Here is a 22051-nt window from a genome sequence, read left to right on the forward strand (position 1 = left end):
TCAGAAGCACCATTTTGGAAGGTAGCATCATCAAAACAGATGCAACGGAGGTGGAGGAACTGGGAGGATGGGATGGAGGGCTTACAGGAAACAGGGTGTGAGGAGCTGTAGTCGATGTAGCTGTGGGAGTCAGTGGGCTTGTAAAGCATATGTTTGCTTTCGCAAAGCACTGAGCCTTGTTCTGAATTTTTCCAGCATTTGTTTTTATACCATGTAATACCTTTAGTCAGCGAGCCATTAAGAAAAATGTGCTTCAAAATAACGTTACAAAAAAATGCATTTTCCACTGATCCATATAATTTTGTTAAAAACAAAAAAAAATTAAGACAACACCATTTCAAACAGGTTAAATTTTTGAGCACTGTATAACATTTGCACAATTAGAAGCGAATATAGTAAAATTGTAACATAGCCCCAAAGTGAATTCCATACCCCGAGACAACGTTATTGTTGAGGGCAGGGTGGTCTTTTGATATTGGCGGGACAAGTGGTTCTGGCTGCCATTCCTCAATGAGTTCTTCTTTTTCCTGGCAGAAAAGGCACAATGTAGAATAAATATGAGAAGTTGCAATACCAAGATGTGCAACGGGTTTAAAAAAAAAATTCTACTGATTACCTTTTCTGTCAGGTCGGAACGCTCCTGAAGTTTGTAGGTTTTGGAGAAAAGTAGCCTTACTATCCACAAAATGAGAATACCTTCCAGAATTAGATGGTAAGCTGGGGCCTAATGTGCACAAAAAAACTCAATTAACTATATGCCATATTGCTCAATGTTATATCAAAAGAGAATAGCTTTACTGTGGCAAAAGTTATGGAATATAATTTATTCTCCAGTATTTATGTTCTACATTACAATATCAGTGCCATTTTCATCCTAGGATTACATCGGATATGTGGCAGAGAAACAGGCCATTTGCCCCAACCAGTCCATGCTGGAGTTTATGCTCCACTCCAGCTCCTTCCTCCATCTATTCTCATCTAAACCTACCATTGTAACCCTCTAACCCTTTCTCCATCATATGATTGCCTATTTCCCCCCTTAAATACATCTATATAGTGGGTGTACCTACATTGCATGGACTGCAGCGGTTCAAGAAGGCAGCTCACCACTACCTTCTCAAGGGCAATTATGGATGAGCAATAAATGCTGGCCTAGACAGCGACAGCCACATCCCATCAATGAATAAAAAAATTCATTTTATCCACTCCTGTGGTTGCGGGTTCCACATTCTCACCATTCTTTGGGTAAAGGGCTTTCTTTTGAATTATCTGTTGGGTTTCTTGGTGACTATCTTATATTGATGACCTCCAGTTATGCTCATCCCCACAAGTGAAAACAGTCTATCTTCACTCCAGCAAAACCTTTCATAATTTTAAAGACCTTTACGAAATCACCCCTTCGTCTTTTTTGAAGAGAAAAGAAACTCAGCCTGTCAAGCCTTTCCCAGTATGCATATCCACATATTTCTGGTATCATCCTTGCAAATCTTCTCTACACCCTCTCCAATACCTCTATCTTTTTTATAATAGGGTGACCAGAACAGTATATAACTCTTAAGTGTAGTATAACCAAAGTTTGATCATTGCAATCTACCCAAAATATCTGAAGTGGCAATTTACAAACTCAGAGGTCTGATAAACCTCCCTCTCTAAGTAAGTGCTTCATCATGAGTTAGAACAAGCACAGAGGTTAATTGTTGTTTTTCAGAAAAAAGTGCAGAATTCCAAAAGTAACAAAGATTATTAAAACCAGCCTAGAGAGCATTTATTTCTATCAATTCTGCAGCAAAAGAACCCCATCAATTGGCTGATGCTCATTCACCCATCTAGCATGAAAACACTGTCGTGTACGTTATACACAAGTCCCAAAGCCCAGATATTTGGTGAGTTACTGCACATTTCTTTATGAAAGGGAGACACATGACCATCAGTGAACAGGCTAGTCAGAAGTCAAGTAGGCAGGAGAAATTATTTGGAATATTATAGCTTAACTGTATACACTGTGACTTCCAAGTTTACTTTTAAAATGCTTCAATAAAATTATCACTGGTAAAGCATTTGGTTGAATAATATCTCACAACTGTCATGTAGTAAATGCTTTTGTAAGAGGGAATGCAATGATCAATGTCAATGATAAATTCATTGAGACTATTTTGTCAGATATAACTGTTAACAGTATTGTAACTAATGTACATGAACCTGAATCATTTTTAGAACAATTATTATTTATTTTGCTCAGTTCCGCCTTCTTTTCCCTTCTGGATTTCTGCTGCTTTCTCACCACTTCACTGTCAGCATTGTTCGCTCTGAAGTCAAAAAGCAGAACAGGTTTCTGCCAAGAGTCAAGGTAAATTTAAGGAAATCACATACACTTGCATTTAAGAGTTATTATTATTTAAATCTGCAACATGTCAACACAAGGAAGGGAAATTTTAAGAAAAAACTACAAATGAGTTAGGGTCGGTGGGGACAGGGGAACACAAAGCAACAGTCAGAAACAATTAGAGTTCCGGAGGGGTTGCAAGATTGGAAGTGGTGTCAGTGATAGCGAAGAATAAGGCCGTAAAGGAAACAGAATATAAGGATGACAATTTGAAATTTGAGGCTTCAGGCAACGAGAGTCATGGTAGATCAGCAAGATCAGAGATGATGGATGAGTCAGACTTGGTGTGGGATAGAATATGGACTGCAGAGTTCTGGATGAAATGAAATTTATGGAGGGTGAATGGTCAGCCAGGGCTGGACTGGAATAAAGCAACAAAACCCAAAAAGTAATGGGTGCTAAAAATTTGAAATTAAAATTAAAAATGCTGGAAATACTCAGCAGGTCAGGCAGCAAATGTGCAAAAAGAAACAAACTTAACATTTTAGATTGATGGCCTTCCAGAACTAGAACTGGGAGGAGTTAGTGATCTAATGAAACTTTCTCTCAAGCTCTCCCTGATTTTGCATCTCCCCTTGCTGAGCTTATCTTGACCATGTACCCACCGCCTGAGAGAAGAACGAACAAAGGAATCGTCCAGCCAGGGGGTAAAGGAACAAGCAAGAAGGCTGGGCAACTGAACTGTCTGAACTTTCAACTACTCCTGGCTGAAAACCACCAGTCCACGCCCTGGAATTTTATGGAAAACTCTAAACCACAATCCCACCAGTGCACCCAGCTTAGAAGCGTCTCCTCGGCTGATTTTTATTTCCTCAATCAAAAGTATGATTCCATAGAATACCACTTGCTCATTATGGAAGGAGACAACTTTAAGCTTGGAAGCTTTAGTCAGAAGCAGTAATGGCCATATGATTAAATATAAGGATTGCTAGTATTTTACCAGCCAGTTATGATGATCGGGGCAAGACACACCTAAGCCTGATTTTCACTTGGCCTAGGCCTTGGTTAGATCTGAATGGCTTCAAATTTCAGACAATGGATGCTATAAAGTTTTAGAGTGTGATATCTTGAAATTAGGTAATGTTCTAACATGCTCATTGATCCCACCAGACAACATATTTCTGTCCGCATCTTTCAAAATACTGTGATGCAACAGGGAGAATTGAGGGAACCTAAACATCAGAAGCAATTCGATATTTTTACACTGAAGGGTGAGAAGGTTTTTACATTTAACAAACTAGCTGAAGCCCAACAAGAAAAATGAGAAAAAGGTTTTCAATTTAAGTAACAGAGTCCAAGCTGGCCAGATACTGCTTCCCTAACAAATGCAATGCAAACAGAGTAGTGACTGAAGCTCAGTACTGTTTGGACCATAGGGATAATTTGCAGAGGAAAAAAACACTTGAATGGAATGAAGTCAGGTGGGCTTCTGCTTCCCCTTTTCTGTATTGTTCCTTCTACTTTACATTAAAACAGATATTGGTGGAATAAGTACACTCCTTACAACCCTCACCCACATTAAACTATAAAAAAAATGGTTTTATTGTGCACAAGTTTGGAAATGGTAGGTTAAAGGTCAAATGATGACATCATATATAGAGAAAAAAAATCTGGAATAACTACACTCAAACTGGCAAGCCTGTTTCCCACTCTCCTTTAAATATGCCATCACCACCACCACAACCCAAGAAAAACCCCTTGGCCCCACTGTTCTTATAACCACCCCATCTGTAACATCCCTCTTCTCTCCAAGCCTTGTAAATGTTGGCTCCTCCCAAATTGGGAGAGGGTAAAGGAGGCGATGGTGTAGTGGTATTGTCGCTGGACTAGTAATCCAGAGACCCAGGGTAAAGCTCCAGGGGCCAGCATTCAGCAGATGGTGGAATGTGAATTCAATAAAAATTTGGAATTAAAAATCTAATGGGGACCATGAAACCATTGTCGATTGTTGTGAAAAACAAACCATCTGGTTCACTAATGTCCTTTAAGGAAGGAAATGTGTTGTCCTTACCTGGTCTGGCCTACATGTGACTCCAAAACCACAGCAATGTGGTTGACTCTTAAATGCCCTCTGAAATGACGTAACAAGCCACTCAGTTGTAACAAACCGCTACAAAGACAAAAAAGGAATGAAACAGGACAGACCACCTGGCATCAACCGAGGCACCAGAAACACAATGGCAACCATAACCTTGTTGATACTGCAAAGCCCTCCTTATTAACATCTAGGGTCTGGTGCCAAAATTGGGAGAGCTGTCTCACAGACTAGTCAAGCAATAGCTTGACACAGTCATCCTCACGGAATCATACTTTACAGATAATGTCCCAGACACCACCATCACCATCCGTGGGTACGTCCTGTCCCACCGGCAGGACAGACCCAGCAGAGGTGGTGGCACAGTGGTATACAGTTGGGAGGGAGTTGCCCTGGGAGTCCTCAACATCAACTCTGGACCCCATGAAGTCTCATGGCATCAGGTTAAACATGGGGAAGGAAACCTCCTGCCGGTTACCATGTGCCAAACTCCTTCAGCTGAGGAATCAGTGCTCTTCCATGTTCAACATCACTTGGAGGAAGCACTGAAGGCGGTAAGGGCACAGAATGTACTCTGGATGGGGGACTTCAATGTCCATCACCAAGAGTGGCTTGGTAGCACCACTACTGACCGAGCTGATTGAGTCCTAAAGGACATAGCTGCTAGACTGGGTCTGTGGAAGGTGACGAGGGAACCAACAAGAAAGAAAAACCTACTTGACCTCATCCCCACCAACCTGCCTGCCACAGATATATCTGTCCATGACAGTATCGGTAGGAGTGACTACCGCACAGTCATTGTGGAGACCAAGTCTCGCCTTCACATTGAGGATACCCTCTATCATATTGTATGGCACCACCACCGTGCTAAACAGGATAGATTTCAAACTGATCTAGCAACTCAAGACTGGGCATACATGAGGCGCTGTGGGCCATCAGCAGCAGCAGGATTGTACTCGAGTACAATCTGTAACCTCATGGCCTGGCACATCCCCCACTCTGCCATTACCATAAAGCCAGGGGATCAACCCTGGTTCAATGAAGAGTGCAGGAGGGCATGCCAGGGTCACCACCAGGCAAACCTAAAAATGAGGTGTCAACCTGGTGAAACTATAAAATAGGGCTACTTGCATGCCAAACAGCATAAGCAGCAAATGATAGACAGAGCTAAGTGATCCCACAGCCAACGGCTCAAATCTAAGCTCTGCAGTCCTGCCACATCCAGTCGTGAATGGGGTGGACAATTAAACAACTCACTGGAGGAGGAGGCTCCATAAGTATCCCCTTCCTCAATGATGGAGGAGCCCAGCACAGCAGTACAAAAGATAAGGCTGAAGCATTCGCAACAATCTTCAGCCAGAAGTGCCGAGTGGATGATCCATCTCGGTCTCCTCCGGAGTTTCCCCAGCATCACAGATGTCAGTCTTCAGCCAATTCGATTCACTCCACATGATATCAAGAAATGGCTGAAGGAACTGGATACTGCAAAGCCTCTGGGCCCTGACAATATTCCAGCAATGGTACTGAAGGCTTGTGCTCCAGAACTTGCCGCACTCCTAACCAAGCTGTTCTAGTACAGCTACAACACTGCCCGGCTGTGTGGAAAATTGCCCAGGTACGTCCTGTACACAAAAAGCAAGACAAATTCAATGCAGCCAATTACCACCCCATCAGCCTACTCTCCATTATCAGTAAAGGAAGAGGTCATCAACAGTACTATCAAGTGGCATTTCCTTAGCAATAACCTGCTTAGATGCCCAGTTTTGATTCCGCAAGGGCCACTCAGCTCCTGACCTCATTACAGCCTTGGTTCAAACATGGACAAAAGAGATGAACTCCCGAGGTGAGGTGAGAGTGACTGCTCTTGACATCAAGGCAGCATTTGGCCAAGTGTGGCATCAAAGAGCCCTAGCAAAATGGAGTCAATGGGAATCAGGGGAACAACTCTCCGCTGGTTGCAATCATACCTAGCATAAAGGAAGATGGTTGTGGTTGTTGGAGGTCAGTCATCTCAGTTCCAGGACATGAGTGCAGGAGTTCCTCAGGGTAGTGTCCATCTTCAGCTGCTCCATCAATGATCTTCCTCCCATAATTCAGAAGTGGGGATGTTCGCTGATGATTGCACAATGTTTAGCACCATTCATGACTCCTCAGATACTGAAGCAGTCCATGTCCAAATGCAGCAACACCTGGACAATATCCAGGCTTGGGCTGACAAGTGGCAAGTAACATTCAGTCCACATAGTGTCAGGCAATGACCATCGCCAACAAGAGAGAATCCAACCATCGCCCCTTGATGGTCATTAGCATCACCATCACTGAATCTCCCACTATCAACATCCTGGGGCTTACCATTGACCAGAAACTGAACTGGACTAGCCATATAAATACTGAGGCTACAAAAGCGATGGGTAACTCACCTCCTGACTCCCCAAAGCCTGTCCACCACCTGCAAGGTACAAGTCTGAAATGTGATGGAATACTCCCCGCTTGCCTGGATGAGTGCAGCTCCTACAACACTCAAGAAGCTGGACACTGTCCAGGGCAAAGCAGTCCGCTTGATTGGCATCACATCCACAAACACTGACTCCCTCCACCACCGAAGCACAGTAGCAGCAGTGTGTACCATCTACAAGATGCATTGCAGGAATTCACCAAGGATCCTTAGACAGCACCTTCCAAACCCACGACCACTACCAGTTAGAAAGACAAGGGCAGCAGATGGATGGGAACACAACCACCTGGAAGTTCCCCTCCAAGTCACTCACCATCCTGACTTGGAAATATATCGCTGTTCCTTCACTGTCACTGGTCAAAATCCCGGAACTCCCTTCCTAACAGCACTGTGGGTGTACCTACACCACATGGACTGCAGCGGTTCAAGAAGGCAGCCCACCACCACCTTCTCAAGGGCAACTAGGGATGGGCAATAAATGCTGGCCCAGCCAGCGAAGCTCACATCCCCTGAATGAATAAAAAAAAATTGATGCCCGTTTTTCCAGAACTCCATGGCCTGGCCATACTCCATCTCTGTAATCTTCTCTAGCCATACAACCCTTCAAGATATCTTCACTTATCTAATTCTGGCCTCTTGAGAATTTCCAATTTTAATTGCTCCGTTGATAGCCATAAATCAGACCCATTTTCTCTGGAGTTTAGAAGAATGAGAAATGGCCTCATTCAAAATTCTGAAGGGATTTGACAGGGTAGAAACAGAGGTTGTTGCCCCTGCCTGGGAAATCTAGAAAATAGGGGCACAGTCTCAGGATAAGGTGACAATCATTTAGGACTGAGATGAGGAGAAATTTCTTCACTCAAAGGGTTGAAAGTCTCTACCCCAGAGTGATGCTCCTTCATTGAATATATTTAAGGTGGAGGTAGACAAATTTTTTGGTTTCTCTTATGGTTCAGCTACTGAAACCATCATTCATGGCTTCATTACCTCTAGAGTTGACAATTCCAATCCACTCCTGGCTGGTCTCCCACATTCTATTCTCGGTAAACTTGAGGTCTCTCAAAATTCTGCTGCCTATCTCCTAACATGCCACAAGTCCCTTTCGCCAGTGCCTTGCAGACTGATTTAGCAACATGTTAATTTTAAAATTCTCATCCATTTTCAAATCCCCCCATGGCCTCACCTCTCTTTGCTGTCTCCTCCAGCCTCTTAACCCTCTAAGATATCTGCACTCCTCTAATTCTGGCCTTGAGCCCCAAAAAAGCTCTGGAATTCCCTCTATATACCTCTCTCCCACTCTACCTTGTTTTCATCCTTTAAGACTCTTCTTAAAATCAACCTATTTGACTAAGCTTTGTCACTTGACCTAATATCCCATGTGACTTGGTGTCACATTTTGGTTTTTCAAAATTATTTTCTATTTAGTTAAAAGTATGGCTAGGAATATGTTGAGAAAATTACCCAGATTTTCATGATTTTGGACTACGCTTGAATCCTTTATTTCACACATACAAAAATGAGATACGAAAATTTTAAATTCAGGAATATATTTTTTCCTTTTCACTGCTTCTCAAGATGGCAGCTATTTCACATATGCCAGCAGCCTCTTGTGCCTCAACCGGATGGTCATTCTAAATTTGCAAACTGAGAAGATTGTGAGAGGCTTGTCCAACCATAAGAGAAAATTTACACATCTGCACAAACTATGAGTCATTGGATAGCGTTTAGGAAAAGGTAGCAGCAAATGTTTCCTCTTTTCTAGCTCTAGGATGCCAAAACCACATAAAACATCCCTGTTGTTTCTCTATATAAATTCAGGAAAATCAGTGATCAAATCTGGTACCTTCAGGGGAACTACAAACTAAGAAAGTAATGTTTTGTTTTCAATTGATTTCCATCAGGTATATCTAAATGGATCCCTGAATTGTAAGACAGTAACTCACTTATCCTCATTCAAACTATTCATTTAATACATGGAGTTCAGCTGAATAAAATATTATTTGTACTCAACTGTGTGAAGAAAGTTCAAAGTTAGCTCAGATTGTACTGCATGATTCTGACATAACCATGGTAATTTTTTATGTTGAAGGCAAATCCATGCTTTTCCTCTCGCTTCCTCAATCTCATTGTTCACTGCAGTGACAGCCTCAATCTGGTAGAATGGACACAATGACTGCCGGTTGTTACGAGCCTCTTGGAGATCAATGACAAGAAGGAACCAAACTTCCCAAACAACCCCAATGGAAGAAACCAATGCATAAAATTGCACTTTTTTAAACTTTAACTGTAGCAATCAAACCAAAATGAATATAAATTAAATATGAACAGGCAAATTGTATTAAGTAGAAACTATAAATTACACTTTAGATAACCAATACAACACAGATAGGTCGCTCAGTAGTCCCTTCAGCATGTATAGCATTAAACTCAACCACAGAATTTCCATCCCTTTACTCACAGCAGTCAGACACTAAGTAACCTCTGATCTCACTCTGTCCAAATTACACGAATATGATTAACACCAAAAGCCATGCTTCTTCAGAACCTCCTTAGCTCTGTTCACGACAGTCTTGATGGCATATATTACCCAGAGTCACCTTCATCAGACTACTCAATTACACTCTGGTATGGTCAGCTCTGGTAAAATCTGAAGCAGTACGAAACCCAGTCTTTGGTTTTCAGTCTTTTTTTTTTAGCTTTTTCACACATTCACACCATTTCACAGCCTGTCTGAACTGTTCTTCGCCTGTTGAAAAACAGAACCTTTCAAGTGTATGGTGTCTGTCCTGACCACTGGCTGAATTTTAACCTTTCAGCTTCCATTTCCCTAGCAACCTCTGCCGCAGGCTGATTTTTCAGAAGTCTGATGTCACTGCCAGGAATTCCAATTTACAACTCCCCTCCCCGAAACCTGGAGATTTGGTTTATGTTTCAGTTAGGGGCTTTCTCAAAAAAAAAATCCCACAAGCTTTGAAATGACAACCAGTGCAGACAACAGCTTGCAAACTACAGATCTTATCATTGTAAATAGTTTGTGAACTTTTTAATGGAAAGTTCTTAACATTCGCTCAGCCTTGTACCAGGGGAACGTGGAAAAGACAAAGAGCTCATCAATGCAAGGCAATCTTGGACAGAAATATATATATATTTCTTGGGGCCATTTCCTGCAACTTCAATATAAATGAGTAAAAGTTGCAATAAATGGGTTTGTTCAAGACTGCAGAGAGGGAAACCTATTTCAGCTGCAATGCAGGAACTGGTTTCAGTAATGCATTAGTTGAATGATGTCTTACATTGTAGTTAGTCTAAAATGAGCTTATGTAGAATGAGTATATTCTTCCCACACTTTTTATTTTCAATTTTATCACACACTTCCACCAAAACAATATAGTATGAAAGGAATAAAGGACAGCAGGGAGTAAATTACAAAACTATAATTTTATTAGATTTGAGAGGGCGAGATTGATGAGAGTAAATCACAACATACACAGACAAGTTACAAATTACACCTCAGCCAAAGATTTAGACTGCAAACATAAGACCAGTCCAGCAATTTAAAAACAAAATGCACAGTGCACAGTTTAATATTTACCATATAGTCAGAAATCTTATCATTTATTACTGGAGTATCACTCAAGCTCAGTGAATGATGTAAACTGTTAATATACTATGTAAGGCATGATGTTCACAAAAGGATTTTAAATTTATTGGGACATTATTACAATTTTAAAATAAGTTCCATTTCCACTTTATTTTTAAAGTGTAGAATTTCACATCCCGCACAAGCCATTACTGAAACTATGGGTACTCAATAACTCCATCAAAGAGTTGGATATAAAATCAGAAGGACAGGTCATGTATTGTGATTTACTATTGCAATAATTATGTTTTCAGTATATTTCTTACTGAAACGAGCATTGAGGAAGGTATTAAACAGCTGAATCTAATAAATTTGTGCACTGATTATAGCGATTGGTGGACAAGTTATTTTAGGAGTGCAAACTTTTGAAATGCAACAGCGCCAGCACTCAGTCAGATCACCCATTTCAGTCAAGTTGAATAAAATCTTATTAGAATTTATAAACCTCTTAGCCTTTGACGTCAGGATGTTCAATTATTTATTTTTTCCAAAAAAGCCATCTACATTTACTGTTTCAAAAAAGCTGCAAACTAGATGGAGTCTCAATTTTGTAAATGAAAGTAGGTGCTGTGAGCTTGCATTGTCAGATACCTTGACTGGAAAAAGACTGCCTCAATCATGTTTTTGACTGACAGTCAACCACAGAAGAACCAAACAGCATTTTCTTGACCTAGCTTGTCAATCCTGGCACACAAGCAATTCAAAGTTTCAGTAGCAGTTCAACAATTCATACATACTGTATCTGACAAATATAAATAATAATTGATAGGCAACTTAGGCCTTTTCAGCTGCAATGTGAAGTTCAATAGTTTTCTGTAGTTTAAGTCCTGAGGGGATAGGAGTCAAGACAATCATTTGCTTAAAAGGAGCTGGTGGATAAAAAGCCATAGCAGAAGGAAAGGCTAGGTCACATATTGAAAGATGTACTTTAGAAGCAGGTTTAGGAGCTTATGTTCCATTCTGACTTTATCTGTAAACTTGCCAAAATCGGAGTCAGAGCCTTTATGATGGGAGGGGAAAGAAATCAGTCAAGAAGATTCCTCATAACAAACATTTTGAAAAACGAAAACTAAATTTTCTAAACTCCAGTCTGTACATTCCTTGTTACATGGGCTGTTCAAAGGCCAGGAAGATCAGCCCAGTTGGGACCTTGCTGGCAGTCTCAATGTGAATTGGATAGGGAGAAGAAAGGAAGAACCTAATGTGCTTTGGTATGCTTTGAAGAGGTTCTGCTGATTACAGCATGTCTGTAGGGCAACGATCCTTACTTGGTGGTGGGAAATAAAAATGTGTATGGAGCTCTAGGGAATTTCTGTTTTATCCAAAGAAAGAAGACTTGTTTAAAAAAAATCAAAGTGAACCTCACGGCTTAAGAGAAACAGGCTGACATTTAAAGATAATCATGTGGAAGAGCTGAGCTGCCATTCTTGCTGGCTTCTGGAATGTGTTGGAGTTTGACAGCGTGAATACTGTTTTATTAATGGATTTTAAAAAATGCTCACTGGATTCCAGAAAGGCTAAATTTATTGTCCATCTCCACTTACCCAAAGAAAATGGAGGTAGACCTTCTTCTTCAACTATTGTGTCCCTAGTGCCTCATATTGCTCCACAGTGGTGTTAGCTAGCAAATTCTAGGATTTTGACTCCACGATGAAGGAACAAGGGTATATTAAGCGCTGTATTTCCAAGTCTGCATAACATGCAACTTGGAGGGTATGGTGTCACATGACATTGCTTCTCTCGTTTTTCTTGACAGTATAGACAGCAGCGGTGGGAGGAGCTGGTGAAGTAAGTTTGTCGAGTTGGTGTAGTGCATCATTGAGAATAATAGTGCGCTGGTGGGTGATGAAATAGATATGGAATCTTGTGGTACAATAGTTGAAATGAACTGCTTTGCCCTCAATTCTATTGAGCTTCTTGAATATTGTTGTAGATACAGCCTTCAGGTGAGCGGTGAATACCTATATTTAATTATATGCTCGACTCATGCCTTGTAGATAAAGGAGAGGCTAAGAGAGGAAGGTGAGGCACTTGTCAGGAGAGAACCCAGCTCTATTCTTGCTCTTCTAGCCAGCATTGGAAAGGTTGGCCTAGCTAAGTTTCTAATCACTGGTCAGCCATACAATTATAATGGTGAGTGAGTGGGCAATGCTAGTAGTACTGAAGGTTGGAGGAAGAGATGATTGGGCCTTTTATTTGAGTTGGTCCTTGCTTGGCACTTAATAATACAAATGCTACCTGCCATTGTCAGCCCAAGCTTAGTTGGCATCCATGTTCTGCTGCAGGCTTCATTACTGGAGATTACGAATGTAGTTAAACGCTGTAGAATCATCAATAAAATCCACACTTCAGCTTCAAAATGGAGGGAAGGTCAATGATAAAGAAACTAAAGATGGCTGGGTCCAGGGCACCCCAAACATAACCATCTTCCCAAATGTCATTTATCACTCCAGCCACTGGAGGACTTCCTTGTGACTCTGCCCTCACACCCCCATTATATTTATTTTTCTATGATTGGTAAAATGCTTCCTTAATGTTAAGGGCAATTACTCTTACCTCATATTCAACTCTTGCATCCATTTCTGGATCATGGCTGTAATGAGGTTTGCAGCTGAGTGATTCTGATACAACCCAGATTAAGTGTTGGCGAGCAGGTCATTGGTGAGCAGATGTAACTTGATGGTGTACGATTGATGATTCCCATCATCACTTTACTGATGATTGGGGAGAGCCAGCAGTTGGACAGATTAATTTTTTTTGATAATAGGACATACGTGGCCTATTTGCCAGATTGTTGGGTTGTTACTGCATCTGCATTGGAACAGTTTAGCTGGTGGTGGCGTAGTAGTATTGTCACTGGACTAGTATTCCAGAAGCCCAGGGTAATACTGAGAATCTGGGTTCAAATCCCACCATAGCAGATGGTGAAATTTGAATCCAATAAAAATCTGGAATTAAAAGTCAGATGATGACCATGAAACCATTCCTGATTGTGGTAAAAACCCACCTGATTTAGGGAAATCTGCCATCCTTACCTGTTCTGGGCTGCATATGACTCTGTGGTTGGCTCTTAAATGCCCTCTGAGTAAGGGATGGGCAAAAATATCATCAATGCCCACATCCCATGAATGAATAATAAATTATGCTGTGATCTTCAACACTTCAGGCAGGATGGTGTCGGTTGCGAGGGTCTGATGCAGTCATCCATTTGTTAATGTCATATTGGTGCAAACTGATTGGCTGAACACTGGCACCTATATGGTATGAGGTGAAACAGACCATCCAGTTGGTACACTTGGCTGAAAACATACTAGGTTCAATCGTTAAGGATGAAACTAGTAATAGTAATGATAATGAAGTCTCTTCCGCCTGTTAATTACCTAATTATCTATCACTGTTCTCAACTACACGAGGTATGGCTACAGAGCTTGATTCTGATCTGTTAGTGGTGTTATGGCATGGCCAGGAGGGAACTGAAACCTTTGTACCTTTTTCCTTTACTGTCCATAATGTGTGTGGTTTATTGGAGAGGAAGATGCTTGTGTATTTTAGCCCCTGGAGTGTGTGGTCTATTTATTTACTTCTAATGAGTAACCGTACAAGAAAAAGCTTACAGTACAGCAATAATTCAATACAAGTGCATTTGGAAGAGAAAGAAAGGAAGAGAGGAGTAGGAGGAAGAAGAAAAGAAAGGAAGAGAGGAGTAGGAGGAAGAAGAAAAGAAAGGAAGAGAGGAGTAGGAGGAAGAAGAAAAGAAAGGAAGAGAGGAGTAGGAGGAAGAAGAAAAAAAGAAAGAGAAAAGAACCCTCCCCATCCCCGATAAATAAGGAGAAAATGAACAACAATCATAGGTCAGATATAGTTTCACCTGATATAATTCATATAACTGACCCTAATTAGGTTGTATGTAAGTAGAGAGCTGTAGTTCCTCAAAGTAATCAAAGAAAGTTTGCCAAGTTACATAAAATCCATCAGTGGAGCCTCTTATGGTGTACTTTATTTTCTCAAATTTGAAATTGTGCATAAGATGACATATCTGATTAGTAAAAGAAGGTGGGGCAGACTGTTTCCAATTTAGTAGAATAATACATCTAGCCAAAAGCATTGAAAAGGCAAGTGCATCAGTCTGAATTTTTGTAAGGGGGATGCCATTTGGTTCCACACCAAAAAGAGTACTGTAATAGGAGAAGATTTAATGTTGCTATTGAAAATATGACAGTGATCTAAAACTTTTTGTCCAAAACAAAGCCAATTTACGACCAGCACATATGAATTAGAGGGGCTGGGGCAGTATGACAGTTATCATAGGTTAGGTCAAAATTTGGATAATTTTGCCTTGGAAAGATGGATGTGATGTAAGATTTTAAATTGTAGTAACCTGTCATGAAGTTATTAATGTATTTAATATTGTTGGAATTTTTTCTTTAAATAGAGGTTTAGTCTGTGGGTATGTCTTAATTGGATTAAAGCCAGCTAGTCTGGGTGCTTTGATGTATGGTAGTTTTGAGATGTGAACAGTAAGGTAGATTTCATTTGCATTTTGTTGAATAGAGCATTCAAAAAGGGGAGTGAAATCTGGCACCTAGTTAGAAGAGACCAAGCAATGTTTATATTACTAATAAAATTGGTACTATGGAAGGGGTTTTATGTTAGGAGAGATGGAGTTCAAAGGGGCTGGTGACATAATGAGAATTTATATTCAAAGACATGTGCTGGGTATAACAGACAGCAGTTTTGTTTGTGCAGAGTAGAAGCATGTAACATCAAAGCCAGTAAATCTACCACTGTTTCTGCAAGGGAACCAAATTGAAGGGAGCCTCACTTTGAATTTGTAAGATGAAAATTTGCCTGTTGTCTGCTTAAAGTGTCTATGGGTTGCTGTTGCCTTAGTGGAGGTTAGTTTGGGGACTTGTTAAAAGTTATGATAGTGGCAATTTGTAGCCATGTGTATATATTTAACTTGTGCAAATTAATAATTGTCTCATGTAATTTGATATAAAAGCCTCTCGAGAACTGGTGGTCTGATTCCTGAATTGAGAGCTGCATCTCAAACTTAAAGACCACTTAAAAAATAGGTTATGACAGTTGTTTTGTGCTTCCCTCCAGGATTTTAAATAACAGCCTTTACCAACTGCTGCATCATAACACACCCCATGTCCTGCACATACAAGTGAGGAATTACACAAGAGAGAATAGACTTCCAGTTATCTTCTGATAAGTCTGAGTCAAAATCTTGCTCCCAAAGAGTTTTTAAGGTGGAAAGCAAAGACAATGTAGTAAAACAATTAGAGAATACAATTTGGAACTGAACCCCCTAACAAAAGGATTTAATTCTGTCATATCTATCAGTGATTTAGGGGGTAAAAAAGGAAACTGGGTATTTTTTTGCACTCAAAATCTCTGATCTGTAAATAGCGAAAGAAGTGTGTGTGGGGCAGATCCTATTTCCAAGAGAGAGTCAAAAGAAGCAAAACTATTATCAATGTATACGTTAGCAAGGGTTTTGACGCCTCTCATGTGCCAGACTTGAAAGGCAGAATCTCCTAATCAAGGTGGAAATAAATGGCTTGCATTAATAGGGCTGTATAAAGAGAGAGATTGCAGCCCAAAGTGTGTTCTGAACTGGGTCCAAATCTTAAGTGATTGTATAACAATAGGGTTTGAAGAAAAGTGACTGGGTGAGAAAGGAATGGAGGACCACAACAGGGCAAGCAGAGACGTGGTTTGACAGAAGGCTGCCTCCAATTGCACCCACGCTAAACTAGCCGGGTCTGAATGAAGCCAAAAGGAAATATTACCAATATTAGCAGACCAATAATAAAACTGAAAATTTGGCAGTGTCAAAGCACCTAAACGCTTGGGACTTTGGAGAAAAATTTTATGAATTCCGGGTGTTTACTTATTCCAAATAAAGGAAGAAATTAATTGGTCTATTGCACCAAAAAAAACGCTTAAGAATAAACAATGAAATGCACTGAAATAAGTATAGAAATTTTGGCAAAATATTCATCTTTACAGAACTTATATGACCAACTAAAAAAAGGGGTAAGCTAGAGAAACGTGCTAAATCCTACTTCATATGTTCCAACAAAGGGTCAAAGTTGAGCTTTAAGAGGTCTCCAAGGGCTCGAGGAACTAAAATTCCTAAATATTTAAAACTGTTTACTGACACCTTGAAGGGGAGGAAAGAAAGGAGGTAACTCATTGCAATAGAGTTAATAGGAAAAATTTCACTCTTTCGCAAAGTAATTTTAAAACCTGAAATATGACCAAATTGCTCAAGAATAGAGAAAATACATGGGAGAGAGGAGGCCGGATCAGAGATGTAAAGGAGCAGGTCATCAGCATTCAGGGAGAGTTTCTACTTGACTCCACCCCGTATAACACCCTGTGTATCTCCACAGGTCCGCAGTGAAATTGTCAGGAGCTCAATAGCAATAACGAAAAGTAGGGGTGGAATGGGGCATCCTTGTCTGGTAGCTCAATGGAGGTTAATGAGTTTAGAATGGATATTATTTGTATGTACTGAAGTGACCAGTGAAGAATACAATAGTTTTGTCCATTTTATAAAATGTGTCCAAATCCAAATTTTCCACTCTATCAAAAGCCTTGACTGCATCCATAGTTATAAGAACCTCAGGGAGTGGAGTAGTCAAATGTGTATAAATAATACTGAAAAGATGCCTTAAATTAGAGAAGGATTGCCTGCTGATGTATGATAGCAATCATGTGGTTTAGTTGATGTGGCTCACTTCAGACCAGAGAAAATGTGCCTTCCGCAAAAAAAATCAATTGTCTTCTAGACTTTAATATATAATTTCTTCTAGTTGGGCACCACTGACCAAGGACTGTTATTACTTCAGAATTGGTCAAGTGATGTTACAGACACATTCAAGCCCACAATGCTGTCACTTTTATAATCCTTCCACCAGCATCACTACTTCTAACTGCCCTCGAGGCACTTTTCACGTAACCATAAAAGGGGGAAACAGTGGTGTTCCAGAAAGCGGTGGAATAAATACATCTCTAGCCTGTTACATAGACTATAAACTGCTGAAATTATTTATTAAACAGTAATTGGATGAATGAACACTGACAGCATAGATGTACAGTGGTTACAAGCTTGGTTGTACCCTCATGGGGATAGAACTGTTGTGCTGCTATCCTACAGGGGAAGACTGTGGCATAATGGTAATGTCACTGGACTGGCTGCATGGGTTCAAAACCCACCATGGCAGCTGATGGAATTTAAATTCAGTTAATAAAATCTGCAATATAAAAGCTAGTCTCAGTACTGGTGACCATGAAACTATCATTGATGGTTGTAAAGACACATCTGGTTCACTCGTCCTTTAGGGAAGGAAATCTGCTGTCCTTACCTGGTCTGGTCTGTGTGATTCCAGTCCCACAGCCATGCGGTTGACTCTTAACTGCCCTCTGAAATGTTCAGTTCAGGGGCAATTAGAGATGGGCAATAAATGCTGGCTTTGCCAGTGACACCTACATCCCATGAAAAAAAGAGAATCAAGGTGCTGTGGTGGATGAGAAACAGGTTGGTCATGGAATCGTATTGCTAAGACTAAGAGGGCATGATCAGAGATCACAAAACTTGAGGACTCGAAATGTCAACTCTTTTCTTCTCCACCGATGCTGCCAGACCTGCTGAGTTTTTCCAGATAATTCTGTTTTTGTATCACAAAACTATTGTCTGCACAAGAGTATATTAACATGAGCAGCCTCTTGTCAAGGAAAAAAATTGTCAATACGTGAATAGGTGCGGTGAACAGGAGAGAAAAAGGAGTATTGTCTTGCTGATGCGTATAGAAAACACCCTAAGTCTATCGATCCAGGTGTATCCAGAAAAGAACTGATGGCTGAGGTTGATTTTAAAATTGGAACAGATTTTGTGGATGAGCGATCTAAATTTGGGTTAAGTAGTAGTAAAAAGTACCGAGGCCAATTACAGCACATGAACTGCTCAACACTTCATACCTTTAAGATTGTCCATGAGTCACTGAGAGTTTCAATTGCTGTTGATCACAGAAACAGGGCTAGACTCATAGATGTGTACAGCACAGGAGGCCATTCAACTCATTGTGTCCATGCTAGTAAAAAAAGATTTGACTACACTAATCCAATTTTCTAGCACTTGGCCCATAGCCCTGGAGGCTATGGCAACACAAGTGCACATCTAAATACTTCTTAAATGTTACGAGTGTTTCTGACTCAACCACCCTTTCAGGCAGTGAGTTCCAGACTCCCACCATCCTCTGGGTGAAAATATTTCTCCGCAACTCTCCTCTTAGCCTCCTATTTCTTACCTTAAATCTATGTCCCTGGTTTTTGACCTCTCTACTAATGGAAAAAGTGCCTTCCTATGGACCCTATCTATGCCCCTCAGTCTTAATACCTGTCTCAGGTCGCCTCTCAATCTTCGCTGCTCCAAGGAAAACAACCACAGCCTATCCAATCTTTCCTCATAGTTCAGACCCTCCAGCCCAGGCAGCATCCTGATCAATCTCCTCTGCACCTTCTTTAGTGCAATCACATCCTTCCTATAATGTAGTGACCAAAACTACACGCATTACTCCAGTTGTAGCCTAACCAGCGTTTTATACAGTTCCAGCATAGCTTCCTTGCTATAGTATTCTATGCCTTCGCTAATAAAGGCAAGTGTCGCATATACCTTCTTAATCACCTTATCTACCTGCCCTGCTACCTTCAGGAATCTGTGGATATGCAGACCAAGGACCCACTAATCTTCAGTACTTTCCAGGGTCCTACCATTCATAGAGTAATCCCTTGCTTTGTTAGCCCTCCCCAAGAGCATTACCTCACACCAGGTTGAATTCTTTCTTTCCAGGTTGAATTCCACTTGCCACTGCTCTGCCCACCTGACCAGTCTATTGATATATTACTGCAGTTTACGGCTATCCTCCTCACTATTTACCAACCTACCAATTTTCGTGTCATCCGCGAACTTCTTGATCTTACCCCCTACGTTTAAGTCCATATCATTTATGTACACCACAAACAGCAAAGGCCCCAGCACCAAGCCCTGCGGAACCAGGACTACACCTCACAACTTCTCAAACTTGATCCTGCATTCATTTGGACAACAGTTGATCTATATCTTAACTCCAGTTACCCACCCTGGTCCTATAACCCTTAATAACCTTGCCTAAAATAAACCCGCTAGTCTCGGTTATTTTACTGATGGCCTTCAAGGGAGGAAATCTGCTATTCTTACTCGGTCTGGCATACACAGATCCATAGCAATGTGGTTGTGATTCTTAACTGCCCTCTGGAATGGCTTATCAAACCACTCAGTTGTATCAAGCTGCCACAGAAATAAGTGTTGTGGTGTACATACATCACATGGGCTGCAGCAGTTCAAGAAGGTGGCTCACCATCACCTTCTTTGGGATAATTACAGATTGGCAACAAACATAGGCCTGGCTAAAGGCATTCACACCCCAAGAACAAGTTAAAAAAAATTCGAAGTCTTAACAGTTCTTTTTTGGAAGACGCAGGGGAGAAGATTTTCACTGCTCGTTGCATGAAAACATCTTTTCTAACATTCCCCCTGAATAGTCAAGCTATTCAACACCAATCAACTGGGTCCCTAATTTGATCATTGGTTTAATATACATGTAATAAATATTTCAACTTAAGAATCCTTGTTTCTTCCCAGCTGACCCGAGAAGGTCAGTTAAGCCATATCAGACAGAAGTTGAGAGTCAAACACGTTTCTTTCATTTGAAAGTGACATAAGGGCTAGACCAAGTCAGGATGGCAGATTTCCTTCCCTCAAGGACAGGGAACCAGATGGGTTTTGAGGACAAACCTGTAACTTCAAGGTCACCATTAATGAGAGTAGATCAATCTGGAATTTGAAAATGTTAATGAATTGAATTTCCAGCTTTGGTGGGACACATTTTTCGTTTCATTTTACCTGATTGTGACATTATAAACTTGTACCCGCCCCACCCAAGACCTTTCCCAATTGGTAATCTGACATAACGATCATTCCTGACGTACCAACGTAACTGGAAAATCTGAATTGTTATTGGTCAGTTCAACTATCAATCAATAAGATACAGCCCATTTCCAGAACTTGCTTCTGGTAAGACTAGTTCAATAGTTCAGTACGGAGCCAGTTCATAACGAACCTCAACTTTTTAATTTCACAATGTGACTTGACTCTATTAGCTATGTGCCATTCACAAACTGTGTAACTTTCAAAGTTATTTCCACCTTTATCTTACCTCATAAAAGGCCTGAACCATCTCTACTAACACCCACTGTTGCCCTGTCGCCATCTTGCTGCCTGACGTCACTTGAGTGCATTAAAGATGGAATCAGCAGAACGTTACACATGCGTACAACAAGCCACTTGATACAGGCGGTCGCCATCTTTGATATGGTCACTGGAATAATTCGCAGTCCAGATCACGTGGCACTCACCAACGGTCGGCTATGTGAAGGAAAACAAATAGAAGTTAACATTGCTCTCTTTGTCAAACAATATCTAGAACAAATAAACAAATTAGATGGGGAAAAGTTTGGGGAGAAGTACACTGACCAACCCTTTTGATCTAACGATGTAACCTCCTATAATTAATCACATCTCTTCCAGATTTTTAAATGACCCTCACCTCAAGCTCACTTCAAAATATAAGTTTTTAACACTAACAATTTTAAGTACATACGTTGGGTGAAGCACAGGGAAATATTAATACCTGTGGGTTTCAGTTAGAATCGGCTTCCCATTGGTACAGCGGCAGCCCAGCTTCATTTACATATGGGCGGAACCCACAATTCCACTGTAGAAATGTTCATTTCATTATTTTAACAAGACTAAAAGTTAATGTACAAGAAGCAGGATCATGATATGTTGAAGGCGACAGTAACAAACAGATTGCTCAATAACCGGTATGTGGCAAAAGTAAATAGTAAGTTACCACAAATGTAAAGGGTTACGTCTCACCGTGCTTTATATATTGTCTGAATACTTATTTTAGTCGTGCTCGCTTCGGCAGCACATATACTAAAATTGGAACGATACAGAGAAGATTAGCATGGCCCCTGCGCAAGGATGACACGCAAATTCGTGAAGCGTTCCATATTTTGCTACACTGAAACTTCTTTTCTCTGCTAGGTCCTATGAACAATTACATTTTTGCAATTGCCTCAGTCAATTCTGCCGATCCCTGGAGCACAATGTGGAAGACCCCCCACAGTGCCTGCTAACATTACAGGCTTTCTGCCTCCTTTCTTACCTGGATCAAAGAAAGACCAAGTCCCATGGCTGGCACTGAGCCTCCATTGGGGCACATCAAGGCATGCCTCTAGGTCAAAGAAATGGACCCTTGAAAATGGATTTGTTTTCAGTTTTCAATTGACAGTTTACAAAGAGGGTATGGCTACTTGCATATTGTTCTCGTAACCTTGCCAGGTATGTCCGACAGGTCGGTGTGATAACCCCAACTCTATTGGCAAAGAGAACGGGTGCTACATGCTGTCTCCGACGGTGGG

General features: G+C 40.8%; 1 protein-coding gene and 1 non-coding gene across 3 annotated transcripts in view; one reads left to right on the forward strand and one right to left on the reverse strand.

Moving 5' to 3' along the window:
• Nucleotides 1-21372, reverse strand: part of sptlc1 (serine palmitoyltransferase, long chain base subunit 1) — a 51533-nt gene extending 30161 nt beyond the window's left edge. The window contains exons 1-4 of one of the 2 annotated variants that reach the window (XM_041186262.1): nucleotides 21256-21372; nucleotides 20782-20990; nucleotides 617-724; nucleotides 433-527 (exon numbers count right to left, since the gene is read on the reverse strand). In XM_041186262.1, the coding sequence (XP_041042196.1) occupies nucleotides 433-527; nucleotides 617-724; nucleotides 20782-20835 (257 nt within the window). In that variant the 5' untranslated portion in view covers nucleotides 20836-20990; nucleotides 21256-21372. The other variant, XM_041186263.1, reaches the window with a different exon arrangement.
• A 167-nt stretch (nucleotides 21373-21539) lies between these two features.
• On the forward strand, nucleotides 21540-21646 carry LOC121277572. The gene has a single exon (XR_005942931.1). It is a non-coding gene; the product is annotated as a U6 spliceosomal RNA (small nuclear RNA).
• Nucleotides 21647-22051: the final 405 nt, after the last annotated feature.

This window comes from Carcharodon carcharias, chromosome 4, assembly GCF_017639515.1.
Source record: "Carcharodon carcharias isolate sCarCar2 chromosome 4, sCarCar2.pri, whole genome shotgun sequence".
NCBI classification, from domain to species: Eukaryota; Metazoa; Chordata; class Chondrichthyes; order Lamniformes; family Lamnidae; genus Carcharodon; species Carcharodon carcharias.